This window comes from Epinephelus fuscoguttatus, linkage group LG18 (assembly GCF_011397635.1).
Source record: "Epinephelus fuscoguttatus linkage group LG18, E.fuscoguttatus.final_Chr_v1".
NCBI lineage: Eukaryota > Metazoa > Chordata > Actinopteri > Perciformes > Serranidae > Epinephelus > Epinephelus fuscoguttatus.
In genome coordinates, this window is record NC_064769.1 from 9,784,137 (window position 1) to 9,801,722 (window position 17,586).

Below are 17,586 nucleotides of genomic sequence, written 5' to 3' on the forward strand. Positions count from 1 at the left end.
CAGGAGCAAACATTTCATTTTCTCTGGGAACAAACTGTGTCAAATAAGAGCAGATAATGAAATATTACACCAGGAGTGTTTTCTCAAGAGCTGACCAGCTGTCGACATCAGCACCGGTATAATCACCGACCTGAAGCAGGCAAAATACAGCCCCTGTCTCACCTCGCTGACACCTTCCTGTCCGCTCACCGTAATTACGAGGATGAGTGTGAGAGAGGTCAGATGGACACGCAGGGCCTCGTGTGCGCATGTTCCAAAGCACTGACATTAGAGAGTGTGCAACATCTGAACAAACTGTTTGATCTCATAAACAACATACAGAAATGTTTGTGTGTGTGTGTGTGTGTGTGTGTGTGTGTGTGTGTGTGTGTGTGTGTGTGTGTGTGTGTGTGTGTGTGTGTGTGGCTTACACACGCTTTCTGAAATTGAAACTCTCTCCACCCAAAGCCATACAGCTGTTATTCTACTGTATTTGGGTTGTTGTTACTATATCCTCTGATTGATTACCATAATCCCAATGCAGAGACCCTTTTAAATCAATAACACTTCCAACTTTAGTTTTATGGCAACATTAGCTGGTCTAATTAAGTATAAACCCCGGGTTTATAGTGGCACTACAGGCCCAGGATGCTGGACGTTATTTAATAAATTTATTTCCAAACAAATTACTTTTTTGCAAAACGAAATTTATTCTTGTTGAAAAACAAACTGTGTAAAAATATCACACTTCAATTACACAATACTTGCCCAAAAAATGTACAATGTTTTATTACTGAAATAAACACACACTGCATATTATTATTATTATAAATGTATGACTTGGCTCTCTGTGTTTTTTTTTTTTAATACAAACTTCAAATCAAAACCACTAAAAAAAGTTTTGATTTGCCAAACTAATAAAAAGAAAACATGGATGTGTTTGACACAAATACATTATTAGCCTATTTTAAAAACATGTGATCATTTATAACCTGTCCATTAAGTCCTGAGACGCCCTAAAACAGTGACTGAAATGAATTACTTCATGGAAAATACAAGGAAAAGTTCGTGGTCAACAGTCTGATTCACACCGAGAAAATGAACATAAATATATCTTTTTAAACAGCATGAATATAGGCACAAATAGTGTTTCTTTATGTCCATCATTCAGCTGCGTGCTATCAAATAAACATACAAAAATAATCCTACCTTCAAAGAGGGGCGTTTTTTGTTTTTGTTGCTTTCTTTTTTTAGTTTCTTGAAAAGTTTGTTGTTAAGACATTTAACAGTCGCTATGCCGCTGACAGCTCTGTTTGGAAAGTTTTATACCGGGTGTAAAACAGCTCCGGGATGGACGGTCTGCGGCTGACCGGCCGCTGAGGGCCCCAGAGAGGACGGTAAGACCGGGATAACTGCCGGAGAAGTCCTGGAGGGGCTCAGGGACCCCCCGATGATACTCTCTATGGAGAAGGGAGACCGCTGCACCGGAGAGCTGGACTTCTGCACCGGGGCTGCAGCCTGCACGCTGGCTGATCCCAGACTGGAGCTGAGCTGAGGGTAAAACCTACTCCTGGCTAAGTCCGTGGTGGTGGGCATCAAAGACGGTGCAGGGATAATGGTTCCCGTGTGTGCGTGTGAATGCCTGGAGTGCTGCTGTTGTTGCTGCTGCTGCTGTTGGAACGCAAAAAGTGCAGAGTGTGTGTGGTAGGACTGGAGCTGGATGCCGTATCCTCCGCAGCCGTACGGTCCGTACCCATACGCAGCAGCGGCGGGGATAAAACTGTTGTGTTCCCGCAGCAGGTCCTGCGCCTGCTGCCGCTTGAAGCGCTTCCTCCGCCTTAGAAAGCTCCCGTTGTCAAACATATCAGCCGACTCCGGGTCCAAGGTCCAGTAGTTGCCCTTCCCAGGGTTCCCGGGCTCCCTCGGTATCTTCACGAAGCAGTCATTTAGGGACAAGTTGTGTCTGATGGAGTTCTGCCAGGCCGGGAACTTCTCCCTGTAGTACGGGAAGCGGTTGCTGATGAAGTCGCAGATCTCGCTGAGAGTCAGCCTCTTTTTGGGACTCTGCAGGATGGCCATGGTGATTAAGGCGATGTAGGAGTAAGGGGGCTTCACCAGGGTGTTCTTGCCCGCCGGCTTGTAGGTATCCCTTGAGGAGGTGGAGCTGTCCAGGCACGGAGGAGGAGAGCCAGCCAGGAGGATGCCGTCGTGCATCTGTGCCACCTCGTCCACGTAGGAGCGCGTCTGGTTGTCTCCATCCTCCCCTTCGCCGACCACGTCTATGTCGGTCTCTTCCGAAAGGATGGAGGCATCCGACATCTCTGAGCTCAGAGTCATGGCTCACACACGGCTGTGCTCCTCCGACGCCAGATGAGGAAGACGATGAGATGCACAAGCTGCCCTGCCCTCCCTCTTCAAAAACTCATATGAGGAGGGGGAGAGGAGAGGAGCACGTGTCGCCGTCGCTGAGAGATGTCCCCTGTTTTCTCGCTATTTCCATATGTTTTCAGGGTTTTCTTTTTAAATAGCCGACTAACGAGCAGTCCCGTCGATGCCAAGCGGGGAAAATGTGCAGGGAAACCTGCAAACGGGTCAAACCTGAATCACAGAGGGGGCGGATCTTCTCCCGTTATTTATACCAGCGCCCTGATCACATGGGGAGGAAACGTCACCGAGGCAAATGAAAAGAGAGAGAAAAAATTAAATAACACAAAAGGTCTTTGAAAATTAACTGTGAGTGTTTTTTTTAAAGTTTGGTGTGGCCTACATCCTTTTAGTGGTCATGGACGGTGGCCTATAGCGCGCATCAATCTGAAGCTTTTATTCCACCACAATGTTTTGCGCAAAAATAGATGTTAGAATTAAAAAAAATCTTAAGGAAAGTCTAATCAGTGGCACAGCCATTGCTAAGATCGACGAGGATATCTTGATTATTTATTCAGGCTTTCATTAACAAGAAGTGCACACATGTTCATTTTTTTTAATGTGCAGAATTAATACCTCCAAATACTTGGGATTAAAAAATAGGTTGCTGCTATGATATAAAATTTTAATATGGAAGAAGATATTTAATATGAATGCGTTGTGAAACAGTGCCGGAGAGTGTTGCACCATATCCAGGCAGCTCAGTTTGCGTGATCCGGTAGTTATCTAGATTATCCGCGAGCCATTTGTAATGGAAAAGAGTCAGCTGTTAACTCGAATCAGTCACGGGTCACGCAGAGCATGCAAGCCCCAGATATAAGGCCTCTGCCGTGCGTCTGGAGCATGGTGCTGTGTGTGTGGTGCATGGACATTTTTATTAATCTTATTTTATTTTATGGAGTTACGATGATGGAATAAATATTATGAATAGGTGTCTAAAATATTTTTTTTTAAGTTGTAGGTAATTTATATAGAAGCAACAGAGTGTCAGTTAGTGAACATTATACATTGTGTGACGGCCCTTTAAAAAGTATGATAATAAATAATATATATAGCCTAATTGTCTAGACTGTCTATTCACATGGAACCTAAATAAAACACGTGCCCAAGTTTGTTGAATTTATTATTATTCGTCGCGGTTCACTTCCTACACTTGTTATTAGAATATAGATGCGTGAGAGTGAAGTAATACAGTGTGAATTATGTTTTATTGTGATTTAATTTTGACGGACCACCTCGCTGCCGTTCATATGGGACTGTTATTGATATGGTTGCCTGAACATTATTTTTTAAGTTCTTTGGGGTTTTTTTTTTTCTTTTTTTCTTGTCAGAGAAAACAGCAGATACGCTCTTTTTTTCTTTCGAGCAAAAGCAATTCAAACAAAGCAAGCACATGCACCAAAAAATAATGCAGTTTAATTAAATTATTAAAGAAAAAACAACTTTCCCAAACTTTATTTCTCACCTTATCTGTTCTGAAAAAGAGAAGCCAGTTTTCCTAAACGCAGGTGGCATAAAAACACATCTATACTTCTAACAAAATCTCTATATAAAGTGGTTTCTCGTTACCTTATTTTTAAATGATAGATGTATTCAGGTTTGTGGCCCTTCAGAAACTTTTTCAGAGGTTCCCATTTGAGCAGCGCCATCTAGCGACGAACTTGTTTCACAGTTAAAACACTGGAGGCCTATAAAAGTTAAAAACTGTTGCAGCTGTGTCACAACCAGCGACTGATTAACTTCTCTTGAACTAATCGTTTTTAGTATTGATTTAGGTGTATATAAAAGTATAAGTACTGACTTTTTCTAACTTGTCACCCTTGAAATAAGCTCCACACTATATAATACTGCACTCATAACTTATTTTCATGCACAATAAGCGTCACTTATTTAAGGTTTAGTTTTAAGGGAAAATTACACTTATTTTCTGTAATTTCTAAAATAGAATAGAATCATTAGCCTATAATAAAAAATAAATAGATAAATAAATAAATAAATAAATAAATAAATAAAAAGTGATTGTGATTTGCCTCGATTAAAACTGATTGAAGGATGTATTTAATTTATTAGACTATAACTCACCATCACAGAGTATTCTGCACCATCACCTTATAATAAACTCATATACCTTATATTGATTATTGTAATTTAACTTATGGACAAAATATAATCTGATGAGAAACCTCAACAGGAAAAGTTAGTCACACACTCTCTACCCACACTTTATATGAACTGATTAATAAAATAAAAGTGTTTTATGAGTTACTATTGCAAATAAACTGAATGAATTATTGCAGCAATGTTGCAACAAGACATGATGCTGTTTTAATCGAACAGTTCTGGCCGATCAGTTTCCATAAGCTACTGGCATTGATGTTATCCTAATAATCAATAACCAATGCATATGGATTTTGCGATGATTTCAGATGTGTTGTCCTCCATCAGGAATGATAGCAGGCTAAAACACTCCATCGTGGATTTATCAAATTCACCTTCAGTCTCCAGTGAAAAGAAGGTGATGTGCCTGTTTCCAGTCAGCACGCTACGGACTCGTGCGCATTAAACAGTTACATGCAAGCCTACATTAACTCTCTTTATCTTACTCCTCAGATCGTCATTGAGACCAGCATGCACGAAACCAGAATGCAACATCAAAGATTAGTTTTCATGCAGCAAGTTAATTAATTGTTGATTGTTTTGTTTTAAATGCATAGAATATGATCAACATTACATTTCAGTTTAATAAGGCGGGAACTGCAGAGCCAAAATGATCCAATTTAAACACAAGACGTATGTGAATGCACTGACTAACACTGTCAGAGGGGAACAAGTCCGCATTAAATGAATGAAGACCAGGTGATTTTTTTTTCCTCTCCTTGAGCCGACACTTCGAACAGCAGCTCTCGCATGTGTGGTAAACCGCCTCTAAAGTGTTTCTAAATTCCCCCTCTGCGATCCGAGGGTGTTTCCGTGCCACGGGGTACCAAGAAAGCACTTAGCTGGTTAAACGCAATCCCTGCCTGCCTGCCTCCTGCTCTGACAAAACCCCTGAGTGTCACCAAAAAACGGGCCGTCTGAGAGGGGTCTGTGGGGCATGTGATTAATGTGTATCACATGCAGGAGAGGCGAGACAAAGCGCCATACCAACAGAGATACTGTGCGTGAGGTGGACTGGAGTGAAGGAAATTAGCCTGTGGGCCTATATACATGAAGAATACCGCATCCAAAAAAGTCTCTGTTACATGAGAAATATTTTTACTGCATTAAATGTCAATTGAAATATTTAGAATATAAATTAATATGGGTTGCACCTGAAGGGAACAAACACCCATTTCTTCGGGTATCCCAATGTCTCCAAAATATGGCTCTGAAAGGGCTGTATACCTGTTGCCGTTTCTCATAGCACCACTATGATCTTAAATTTTGTGCTGTCGATCATTGACGCCTCTTTTCAAATGTCCTCTGTCACATTACTGAACCAAACTTAGCTGATTCTGACTGTCTCCGGATTTTCCCCAAATTTATAACCTACATTATTTTTTGTAATCCCTGTGAACTTCTCATCGCACTTATTTTACATGCATTAATGAATTCAGCTTAAATTTACACGCTTTACTTTTACATGGGGGTAATTATCACACACTAATTAGAGCCAAAGACAAGAAACATTTTCTAAAGCCCCCCAAAAGTTCCTTAAACTGCACCGAAGGTCCCTGATGCAGCCTCAGGTCAGGTCCCCGATCAGTCAACTGGTAGAAGACATTATCATGGGGATGCACGTTATGCATGTTATAAGGCTATATATATATATATGTATATATATATATATATATGTATATATATATATTCTATTTAGGAATAAATATAAGTGCTATTGTATATGTTGTTTTTATTGGCTTACATATAGGACATTGTACCTGGGGCTGTCCCTAAAGGTTTTTACCTGTCTTCAAGAGAACATGCTTTTATGTTTATTTATTTTTTTGGCTGTGCATCAGTGTCATAGGGTGAAAGGTGGAGTGTAGGTGCTGCATATATTTGCTTCATATGCAAGTGTGTGTTAACACACAAAAGGAAAATATTTAAATTAAATACCAGATGAAAAAGGAAAACCATCATCATTGTTGTTATGGATATGGCATGTAAGCTAAGTGTTGTGATAATTTATTAATTATTCAATTTGCTTAGTTTTTATGCAGTTTGATTTGGGAGATAATCTATGCACAACCCAAATGTGTATCATTTTAATTAATCAAACACTTCTATGTAAAATCCCTCTGATGTTGATACCATATACAGGCAGTAACATCACTAATAAGTTTTAGTGACAGTCCATCAGAATCACAGTGAAAATGCTTCTTTCTTTTCAAATTTACTGTTCAACATCACACAGAAAGAAATGTTCAGAGATACACTAGTTTTTTAACTTACAGCACCCTCAGTAGACCAGAATGCAATGCACTCACTCACAAGACAACCACACCACACACACACTACTGGGTCTACCGGAGCAAAGCTGATCTGATCTGAGGTGAAATATCCTTTGAATTCAAAGAAAGTCCACGAATTGATATCATATCCCCATTTGGCTTTTTTTTCCTACTTTTTTTTCTCTTTCACTGCAGCAAACAGCAGCTTAGACTGAATGATGAGAGCAGAAATGGTTACAGGGGAAAGTTCCTCGATGGGAGGACCAGTGACTGTAAAATCTGACATGTTGATCTTGTTTAAAAAAATCCAGGAACGAGATGACCTGTAAGTAAACGTAACCATTAGTCTTAAGATATGGTTACTTACTAATAGTGGTGTTTACTCATAAAGACTAATACATATTTCCTCCAGGCAATCAGTTGATTTGTAAGATCCACTTGTCAGATTTTCCAGTGGCCATGTGCACATGTTGGATATGATGGACATAATTTGCCTTTATGTGCTTATGAGGTTTACAGAGAATAGAACAAAAGGATCATTTATGGTCATGAGTTATTTGTCATCATGAAACACGAGTGAAGCTGAAAGCAAATACTCCAATGACCAAATCAAAGAGCAATTTGGGGAAAGAAGATACATAAACCACATCACATTAACACCATGCATGGTGTTTTTGTATTTTCAAATTTGATGTAGAATAAGATTCTAATAACGTGCCAAATATTCCTGATAAATGACAACAATTACATTAAATGTAATCTAATCACACTAATGTAACTGGTGTTAATCATAAAACAATTGTCTCACTGTCATTATCATGCAGAAACAAACAACATGTCAACAGCGCACTGTGATATGCAAATTTATTATCAGCACACTTAATAGGGTAATGGTCATTAACATTCCTTGTCCTCTTTCCACAGGTGCCGAACATGTCCATGTCTTATGGCCACCCAGCTAGTGACTCTGTAAACCTATAGATCCATCTGAAGGAAGCACTGCAGCTGCAACCTGAGCCTCTTTTGCTGCGTTACATCAGATGTTGAAAAGGTAGAAAGAGTGGTAAGATTTCTTAGTGGTTTGATTTTGAATTGATCTCCCTTTGAGGCATGCTTACAGACTTGAGGAGAGTTAAACAAAATAATGGCCATAAAATGCATTTAACAAAGGGTGGAGTGCTGATCTAGTGATAACCATCCCAGCTGCAGATTTATTTATATCTTATATGTGTGATTGCATTTCTGAATAAACAAGGTGTCATATTTTTCCACTTTGTTTTTACTGGGTGCACCCCTCAGAGGCTGTCTGGCAACCCTGCATGGAGGTGTCCTATTGGCACCTCTCACTCTGAGGTATATCTCCTCCAAGGACCCCTCCCATTTAGAATTCTGCAGGTTGCAAATAATCCTGAGGAGAACAGGGGATCTTGTTGCCCTGAGTTGGCACTGGATCATAATCCCTCATCTTTTTCCTGTCCAATTCAATGCCCTGACAAAAGAACACTGAAAATGCAGGAATACAAGATTTACTTCAGTGAGCAATCAATTCACTTTTCAAACTCTCTAAAACATCCCCAGACACTGTGTGCACCTGCACGTGCTCCAAAGTAAAATCTTTCCACTCTTGAAAATGACAAAAGCTATGAATAAGGTAAGGAAACACCAATGGAGGGCTTTTATAGTAAATCAGTTTGAAGAAGATGCCATTAACAGTATGCAGATGTACTTGAGGGAGCCTGGCATGCTTGTCAAATGTTAGTCTAATCAGGTCAGCACTTTTAATTAAAATTTTACTTGTCATTAAAAATTATGCATATTGATACATAATGGCTGTGTATCATATTAGCCTATTGTTGTATTTATAAAGTGAAATAAAGGCAAAAAATGATTTCATCATGCTACACAGTTTATTCTAGCTGGAAGTCTGTATAACATCCAATGAAGTTGTAGCCTCTATTAAGCATTATCTTTTTTTTAATATGCATGTAAATTTAAAATCTATTTAAATATATAATATAACAATATATGTATATATCTTAAATCAATATTGCATAACTGGGCCAGCTCTGAAGCTAAACTATTTTTACTCCCCAGTCAGAACTTATTGACACAAGCTTGGCGTGGTGACAGTGTTGCCTGCAAAGCCAAACTCGGGGCAAGAAAAACCCACCACAGCCCTGCGCTTTTGGCCGTACGTCACTTCCTCCTTCCTCTCTCGCTTCCATCTTGCTCCCCGCATGTGTCTGCTGTTAGTTTACAGGTCAGTGAGGAGCTTTAAATACCTTCTTCTCTGCACTGTTTCCCCCCGATCCGACGGAAAGAGGTAAACGAAAGCCTTTTCTGACTAGATGGCTGAAATCTGCCGGGGTTTGAAGCTAACGTTACTGACGGTGGTGTGTTGGCTGTAAGTGACAGGCCGTCCACTCCACAAGCTCCCAGCTAGCTAAGAAGCTAGTTAAAGTTAGCCGACAAGTTCTGGCACAAAAGCTAAACCACACCTTGTTTCGGTACAAGGGTTGGCTGAATTAGTCAGCAAACGTTAGCTTAAATCTACCTGACGCTACCTGCGGTGCTTTGACTTATTCTGTTTGGCCCAACACAGCATTTTGATTTGTGGCTGTCCTCGCTTGTTGTCTACAATTCAGTCTAAATAAAAGGGGAACCGTTAGCTTCCGGCGGCTAATTAACCAAACTTAGTGCATTTGACTGTGACACTGACCGCTCTTAGTGGGTTTTAGCATGGAGTTGAAACGACTAACGTTAACGGTACCACACCCACACCAAATCCTTAGCTCCCTGCTGGAGTGTGTTAACATGAGTGTCTTTGTAGTAGGGTCTCTTAACATCTTATCACATGCTTACACCTTGATTACCATTAGGAATGCGAGGTATTAACTAAGTTACACTCTGACAATGTGTGTCCAGATCGTGTGCATGTCTTGATGTAGATATTTGAGAGCTCACAATGACAGATTTTCTTTCTTCTTTATTACTTTATATGAAAAAGCTGCAATGATATGTTTATCATGGCTGTATATAATATAATAAAATGGTGTTATAGTATGTATACCTTATTTGAATTGAATTAATATAATCATGCCCTCGATGGTGAGAGTTCTGCCAGTAAAACCTGTTTGTATGTACATACTCTATCCACATGTGCATGACTTCAGTAGCAGAAGTAGGGCTGGGTAATATGTTGATATTATATCTATTTTGTGATATGGGACAAAATATCATCTTAACTTGTTTTAAAAAAGGTAAATATATATTTAAAAAAATCCATATATTTTATAGTTTCTTGGTTCCTTGCTAATAGGGGTGGTGGACAAAATTGAGACAGCATAATATCACAATATTTGTGTATCAATATTGTATTGTCACACAGTGCCAAGTATCATTTTTTTTATTTAATTTTAATTATGTAAATTATTAATATCACAAATACAAATTAAACTTTAGGTAGCCTACTTGAATAATGCAATCAGTTATTTTTTAGTCCCCCACGCTCATTTTTCTGCCACAAAAAATGGCCGAAGTAAGATGAGCAGACTGAAAACTTTATCTTATTAAATAAAATGGATGTTGACAGAGTTTTCCCTCAAAGACATAATTTAAAGTTGAAAAAGGGTAATAAATCGCAAGATATGGCACATATTTTATTGCAATACTCAGCATATTGCAACACATTTAAAGTCTCAATAATATTGTATAGTGACCTAAATATTGTGATAATATATCATGGAGCCTTTGGTGACTCCCATTCCTACTTGCTGCTTTTGTGTTTTTCATGTCTTTCTTTAGCTGTAATTTTATTACTTACATTTACAGTACATTTAGTACTGACTAAAATGTTTATACTTTTTTTCTATTCTTTTGTTTGTGTGTTTGTATGTTTAAACCAAGGGTCGGGGAGAAACAGCATTTCAATTCTGTCTATGTCCTATACATATGGCAGTATTGACAATTAAGTTGACTTTGACTTTAAATGCTGTGTTACAGTAAAGTTATGTAATTTTCTGAACTTACCAGACGGTTCTAGCTGTTCTATTATTTGTTTTTACCCACTTCGTCATTATATCCATATTACTGATAATTGCTGAAGGTTGTGATTTACCAGTGAGGCAGTGCAATGAATAATGAAGACAACACAATCAGTTCTTTGTTAATAATAACACAGAGTCAGCATGTCACATTTCAATTACACCTAGTGTGTTTCTGCTCCTAACATTCATGTTGTCAAAAGGGTGGGATCAGATACACTGCGATGTAATCATGATATAGCCCTCAAGAAAATGCCATAGATCATTCACCATCCATTTTCTCTTTCCATTATCCTTTACACCCCATACGTTTAAACCATATTGTTTGTTCATGGGTTAGATTTTTCAACAGCATATATTGTGTTTTCAGTGCTCAGTGAAATCAGAACCTTAAGTCAGCATAACTGAACTAGATCACCCCAAGTGCTAGTCACTAAATGCACAACCTCAAGTTGTTACTTGATGTCAGATTATCAAGATACCAAGAAGTGTTGCTGACTGAATATCTCCTTATCTGCATGGTGTGCTTCAAGTCTTGTTGCTTGCTTTGTGCTGTATCTTCAGCAACCATATTAAATTTAGTGTATTCCCTCTAACATGTCTTTTAATGTCGTGACAGTGTCATATTTCAATTTATTTTATCATAAGTTTAAGTTGTGAGCTATATAATATTTCAGTGTTACATGAGTTAAATGTTAAATGTCTAAAATGTATGTGAATTGTGTTAAACATGGATGCTGTCAGTGTAAATATACACAAACATAATTGCATGGAATGTACTTAATTTTTCAGATGAAAGAAGCAACTATGAATCAAGAAAAACTTGCCAAATTGCAGGAACAAGTCCGCATCGGCGGGAAGGTGAGTGACAAAATAAACATATTAGAGGTTTTATGAATTGCTTAGTTTTGTGCAAAGCACTTGACCTTTTTTGCTGATTCCTAATGCTTTAAGACGTGTCAGGCAGTGTAGCTAAATACATCTTGAGGTCTGATCAAGTTTTTGAAGGTAGTTTTCATGATACCCAACAATTATGTTTATAGTTTGTGTCATGTAGCAGCATTAATATTAGGCAACAGTGTACTGTGGGCCAGAGAGTGACCTGAAATAAAAAGACTAAAAACGGCTGTAATCCAGCATACAGGTTATGATGAATACAGTAGAGTACAGTATTCATTAATAGGTCATTAATCTGTTTGTATGTCCCTACAGGGGAGTGCACGCAGAAAGAAGAAGGTTGTACACAGAACAGCAACTGCAGATGACAAGAAGCTGCAGTTCTCTTTAAAGAAACTTGGCGTCAACAACATCTCTGGTATTGAAGAGGTAGGCATAAAATTTCATCTCTGTCTGGTCCCAGTGGGATTTTAGGCGACTCTGTTTCAGTATCACCTGGTGTTTTGTTGTTAACAGTATGAAACTTTGGTCTGTTACAGGTTAACATGTTTACAAATCAAGGAACAGTCATCCACTTTAACAATCCCAAAGTGCAGGCCTCCCTCGCAGCCAACACCTTCACCATCACTGGCCACGCTGAGACCAAGCAGCTGACCGAGATGCTGCCAGGCATCCTGAACCAGCTGGGAGCCGACAGCCTGACGAGCCTCAGGAGACTCGCCGAGGCTCTGCCCAAACAGGGTCAGTAACCTGTTAGTCCCGCAAAGCCAGGTCGTCTCGTGCTGTACCAGTGCTGCAGAAAGATCTGGCTGAATCCACCATAATTCTGCACTAAGGGAATAAGTGTTCTGGGTTGTTTGTATTTCTTTAAACTAATCCAGTCATCTTGGTTTGCACCAGTGCGGGGTTCACACTACATGAGAATCAAGTTGATTTTGGGCCTAATTCTCCCCTCCTGACATTTGTCAGCTAAGCCCCAGATTTGTGATGATTCTAAAGGTTATCTGGCCAGATTTTCCTGTGGTGTGAGAAATGTTAAGAATGTTTTCTACATTCCCAGATCTGCTGGGAAGACCATCCTGGCAGCACTGATTTCAAATTGCAAATACTCCAAAGGTTTAATATTTATGATCTGATATCCAGTTGTGAGAGAGGAACCCTGAGGATCACCTGCAGTCCCGCAGGGCTCAGAGGATTATAATGCATTGTCATATGGGATTCAACGCAGAATTTACTCACCTCCAGCTCACGCTGTGACATGTACACTCCACGTTCATGCCTTCTGAATGAATTTATCAATATTTCTTTTTTTGTGATTTCTGTTGGTCGTCCAGGATGTAAGACAGTGTCCTTGCAAAATAGTGCTGATATAGAACTTGTTTTTTTGGAGAGGCAAGTGCTGGCATCGAAATGGCTAAATCTCCACAAAGGAAAATGCCTCATAAAACATCAAAAGACATTTTACCATGTAGGTTGCTATCCTGGAGGTTGTTGTGTGAAAACAGAAGTTTGAAGGCTGGTCTGGCGTAGTGACAAGGATTTTGACAACAGGAACATGTAGGAACTATCTGAGATAGGCAGCCAGTGACAGGCTTTATACCCACAGTGTACATCCTGTGAGCCAGACTAGTAACCCATCATACTACAGCTTATACTAACATGTTGAATAAAATCATAGTAGAACATAAATGACACTAAAGATTGAGAACTGTGTTTTCTGGGGCTGTAACAGTTGGTGTATTCAAACCTGCACCAGAAACTTTTATCTGAATGACATAAGCAGAAGGCTGTGAGCTGATAGGTGTATGAGTCAGTCACACTTTGGTGCTAGTGAAACAGTTGAGCTGGAAGATTCTCCTGCAGGTTTTCAGTTGGCTACAACAACAACAGAGGAAGAGTTTTGTATAAGATGAGGGACGTGTGTGTGCATTGATCCACCACTGTAGTGTCTGTGAATAGAGACACACCCTACATGCTAAAGCACATTTGATGGCATCACTCAGATGTGCTGATAATTGGGATGATAAATGTTTAGGTGCTTTGAATATTCAAATGTAGCGGAGGTAGAACTAACTGCAACACTTCTCCTAATGCACAAGTTTTATGTTGTATTCTGCTCTGTATATTTTGGTATTTTCAGTTTCATAGCATAAGAGATGCTTTTCCTTTATACTCTGTTGTGACCTGTTGCCTGTGGGGAAAGTGTTCATTGTTCAGTGTTATACAAAATTGAAATTGTCATTATTTTTATAATGTAAGTAGTTTACCAAAGTTGCCAGTGAGTAAAATGCCCCAGCAGTCCCCTCATGCATCTGTTATTTGTCAAACTGTGATTTTTAAACCAGGGTATGAACCAAAGTGTGATTTTTCTGTATCGTTACACCCCTAGTATTTTCTGTTTATTCAAACTTTTAAAAGAGATGTCGTACAGCCTCAGAATTTAACCTTGATTGTTTTGTGGCAACTTGACCCTTTAAGCTCCTCTTCAAGCTTCTCACATATCTTTACTTTTCTTGCAGCTGCAGATGGAAAAGCGCCGATTGCAACAGTAGAAGAAGAAGATGATGATGTTCCAGGTGAGTGCTTAAACGTACAGTATGTAATTTTATGCCACTAGGGGCCCTTCACTCAAAACAGTGACAAAAGACAAAGCAGCGCTGTCACAGAGTCAGTTTCTCTCGGTCAGGATTCCTTCAGCGTTCGTTGGCACAGTTGCCACTAACTTGTTTATCTGATATCTTAAGATCCAAACATCTGATGATACAAGTCCTTCCTCTGGTTAAAACATATAGTTAAAAACTACCAAGATCAAAAAAAGTATTGCAAAAGTCAATTTGTGACAGTGTCTGGCAGACAACCACAACCCTGATACATGTGCAAAGCAGATTCCACTGAGTGGTGTCAGCGACCAAACGACACCAAAGGCGTCTTTGATCAAAGTTACAGATCCCTCTGGGTTTGAACGTTGTTGGAAATATTGAGGATAATGTAATTACACAGCTCAACAATAACATTGGCCTAGTCATTTTTAGACATTTTAATGCGGAAAGATTACACATTATATTTTTAAATGTCTGATTTTGCATTACACTCAACTGTCCATGTACAGCAGTCTGTACAAACATTCAAGATGAAACATTTCTTCAAAAATGTCTCACATAAAATTTCGTCCTGCGTCAAACTCCTTTGCAGTCTTATTTGGAAATACTCCTTCGCACTTGTCCATTATGGGGCAAGGTTTTTTCTTCTCTTTCTCTCAGTTAAATAACCATGGCAGGTTTGTTTTCCTTTGGCTTGTGAAAGGGGTCGTATGAAGGGGATTCATCAATGACTTTAGAATGATGGTGCAATGTTTGAATCTCGTGTTCATTGTTTAGACGATCTTAAGATCCAGTTTGCTTTTCTTTGTGAGGAAAATAGGCCAAACACATGAGGTTGCCATTACAATAATCTCAGCTTTTCCCAGGACTTCTCTCCCTGTAGCTCTAGTTCTCACTAATGTAACAAACGATTACACATGTACTCAGCAATGGGAGCAGTCAGAGCCTGATGGCGCAGGGGTTAACAGCCATCGCCATCACGCTGTTATTGGAGTTAAGTTTCTTTTTTGTTCTCTCACTGAAGGAACATGTTTACTTAGACCTTTTGAATTGTTTCCATTTTAACCCGCGACCCTTTGAGCCAAAACTCTGAAAAGCAGATTTCTCACATTTCATGGAGTAATTGAATCCAACCTTTTGATGCTTTTACGCCATAATTTTTACAGCTGCTTTCAGTAGTTGTGAGGGCCTCATATGTTGAGCACATTGCAGTCTGTGCAGTAGTGGGGAAAGATGAGCAAATAATTTGGATTGAGTTCCACCTCATATCACGTTTCAGATAAACATGCTTTTCCTGAATTGTGCTGCGGCACCTCTGAGAGTCATTTGTGCAGATGGACATGCCATTCTCCCCGACTCCCATCAATTTACCATCAAATCTTTTGTTGTTTCAGATCTGGTGGAGAACTTTGATGAAGCATCCAAGGATGAGGCTAACTAGAGGAAATGGGACTCCCTTAAGTGTCAATACTTGACAGGACCATGTGAGGCACAAGATGTTTTTCTGTCTATTTCGAGGGGTGGAAAGCTGATAGTTAAAGTACCTGAGAAGATGGATAATCTGTCAACTTCTGGCTGTGAGCATTCTGTAAAATGTGCAACACCTGAACAAAGTGCTTGAATACATTTAAGTGAATTATTTTGGAGTAATTTTCTAGAATAGTACTCTAAAGTATTAAATACCAAGGGGGGTAGCAGTATTTAAGCGTAAGGTATTTTAGTACTCATTCCACTTCTTCTCTACCAGACTCTCCAAATGCTTGTTGTGCTCTGTATGTCCAGTTAGAGTGAGAGACTGTGTGTAAAATGTGATGTTTAATGCTCCTGCTGTAGTGTACATCTTTTTCCTCCATGTTACTGAACCTTAATTCTTCGTGGCCTCTCTCAAACCACCATATCTGGAATAAACCTTTGCTACTGTCAATAAATAGCCGATGTTTATGTTTTTTTTAATCCCTCAAGTATGATTTCCAGGGTTGAAATACTATTATGCCATATGTAAACTGGTCAGCATTATTGTTAAAGGAGCACCTCACCAAAAAATTAAGTAGATGTGAAATTAATTTTTATATATATATATATATATATATATATATATATATATATATATATATATATATTTGGAATCACAGATTTTGCTTATAGTTTTGATCTTTTGAAGTGGGGTTGTATGAGGTACTCATGCATAGTCAGTGTATTGTATACAGAACATGTCAGTCGGCATGACCCCCAGTTTATAGAACTAGCTCACTGAACATGAGAGCTGCTGGTCTGCAGCTGTTTCCATCAGTTAGTGTTACTGTGTGACTTTGGTGAATCCAGAATAATGCCAAAGTCACACAATAACAAAAACAAACTAACTGATGGAGGCAGCCATAGACCAGCAGCTCCTGTGCACAGCTACATTAAATTAATATTTTTCTCAATGGAGTCTGGCTTTGAGGAGAGCGATGTGACTACTTCAGTTCCCTGTAGGAAATCACTGTTTGACAGCAAGGTAAAGTCAGTGACAATACTCTAAAAATAGCATACACTTAAAATCCTGGGTCATCAACAAGGATGGGATCCGCAACCGTTAGGGGGCCTTCAGTTACTGCAGAGGCACCACCAAAGTATTATTTAATTTTAAGAGTTATTTTCTTTTAATTAAACTGTCTGAATATACACATTAACATGAATCAACATACTAAAAGCTAAGATAAACTGACCTAATCATAAAAAATAAAAGCATTTAATTTACAGTACACAACATTGATGCTAAGCTACCTGTTACCCATGAATCCTTGTGCAGTCATGTGAGCTAGCTAGCGTTAAATCACTGTGCCCACAGTTTAATACAATGTATGTAGCAGCGAGTCCCTGCTAAGTGGTCCTTGGCCTGAAAACCACTGAAGACCCCTGCTTTAAACTGTTAGATTGTGTTTTTTTTTAAGTGGCTAAAATATGTTTTGTTGCTGCCCCCCATCCACAACAGTACATCACTTACCTTTCATGGCGGTACTCCTGCCTGCTCCTCCAAACTGGGGGCATGCAGACTTAACATATACTGGATATAATACACTGACTATGGATAAGTACCTCATACAGCCCCACTTCAAAAGATCTGAGCTATCCCTATAATGTACAGAGCTAACCTGTAAAAGTATTTTCCAGTCAAGTATATTGATGTTGATACACATAAAGAAGACGTGACATAATCGTGAATAGGCAGAC

The 17,586-nt window shown here is 39.2% G+C and overlaps 2 protein-coding genes across 3 annotated transcripts; one reads left to right on the top strand and one right to left on the bottom strand.

The window, feature by feature from the left end:
• Positions 1–704: 704 nt before the first annotated feature.
• On the bottom strand, positions 705–2,571 carry foxd1 (forkhead box D1). The gene has a single exon (XM_049560018.1). The coding sequence runs from the start codon at positions 2,314–2,316 to the stop codon at positions 1,303–1,305; it is 1,014 nt and encodes a 337-aa protein (XP_049415975.1). The 5' UTR covers positions 2,317–2,571; the 3' UTR covers positions 705–1,302.
• Positions 2,572–9,026: 6,455 nt separating this feature from the next.
• btf3 (basic transcription factor 3) lies at positions 9,027–16,301 on the top strand. 2 transcript variants are annotated; one of them, XM_049560029.1, is made up of 6 exons: positions 9,027–9,156; positions 11,669–11,737; positions 12,089–12,202; positions 12,313–12,514; positions 14,293–14,349; positions 15,768–16,301. In XM_049560029.1, exons 2-6 carry the CDS (start codon positions 11,669–11,671, stop codon positions 15,812–15,814), a joined length of 489 nt encoding a protein of 162 aa, XP_049415986.1. In that variant the 5' UTR covers positions 9,027–9,156; the 3' UTR covers positions 15,815–16,301. The 2 variants fall into 2 exon arrangements, with proteins under 2 accessions (XP_049415986.1, XP_049415987.1); XM_049560030.1 differs by having other exon boundaries at positions 9,034–9,093.
• The last annotated feature ends 1,285 nt before the right edge of the window (positions 16,302–17,586 follow it).

Excerpts from the sequence above, each read along its gene's own strand:
- foxd1 (XM_049560018.1), bottom strand. The coding sequence starts at position 2,316 with ATGACTCTGAGCTCAGAGATGTCGGATGCCTCCATCCTTTCGGAAGAG.
- btf3 (XM_049560029.1), top strand. The coding sequence starts at position 11,669 with ATGAAAGAAGCAACTATGAATCAAGAAAAACTTGCCAAATTGCAGGAA. Across the intron at positions 12,203-12,312 it reads ACATCTCTGGTATTGAAGAG|GTTAACATGTTTACAAATCA; the intron begins GTAGGCATAAAA and ends GGTCTGTTACAG. Across the intron at positions 14,350-15,767 it reads AGAAGATGATGATGTTCCAG|ATCTGGTGGAGAACTTTGAT; the intron begins GTGAGTGCTTAA and ends TTGTTGTTTCAG.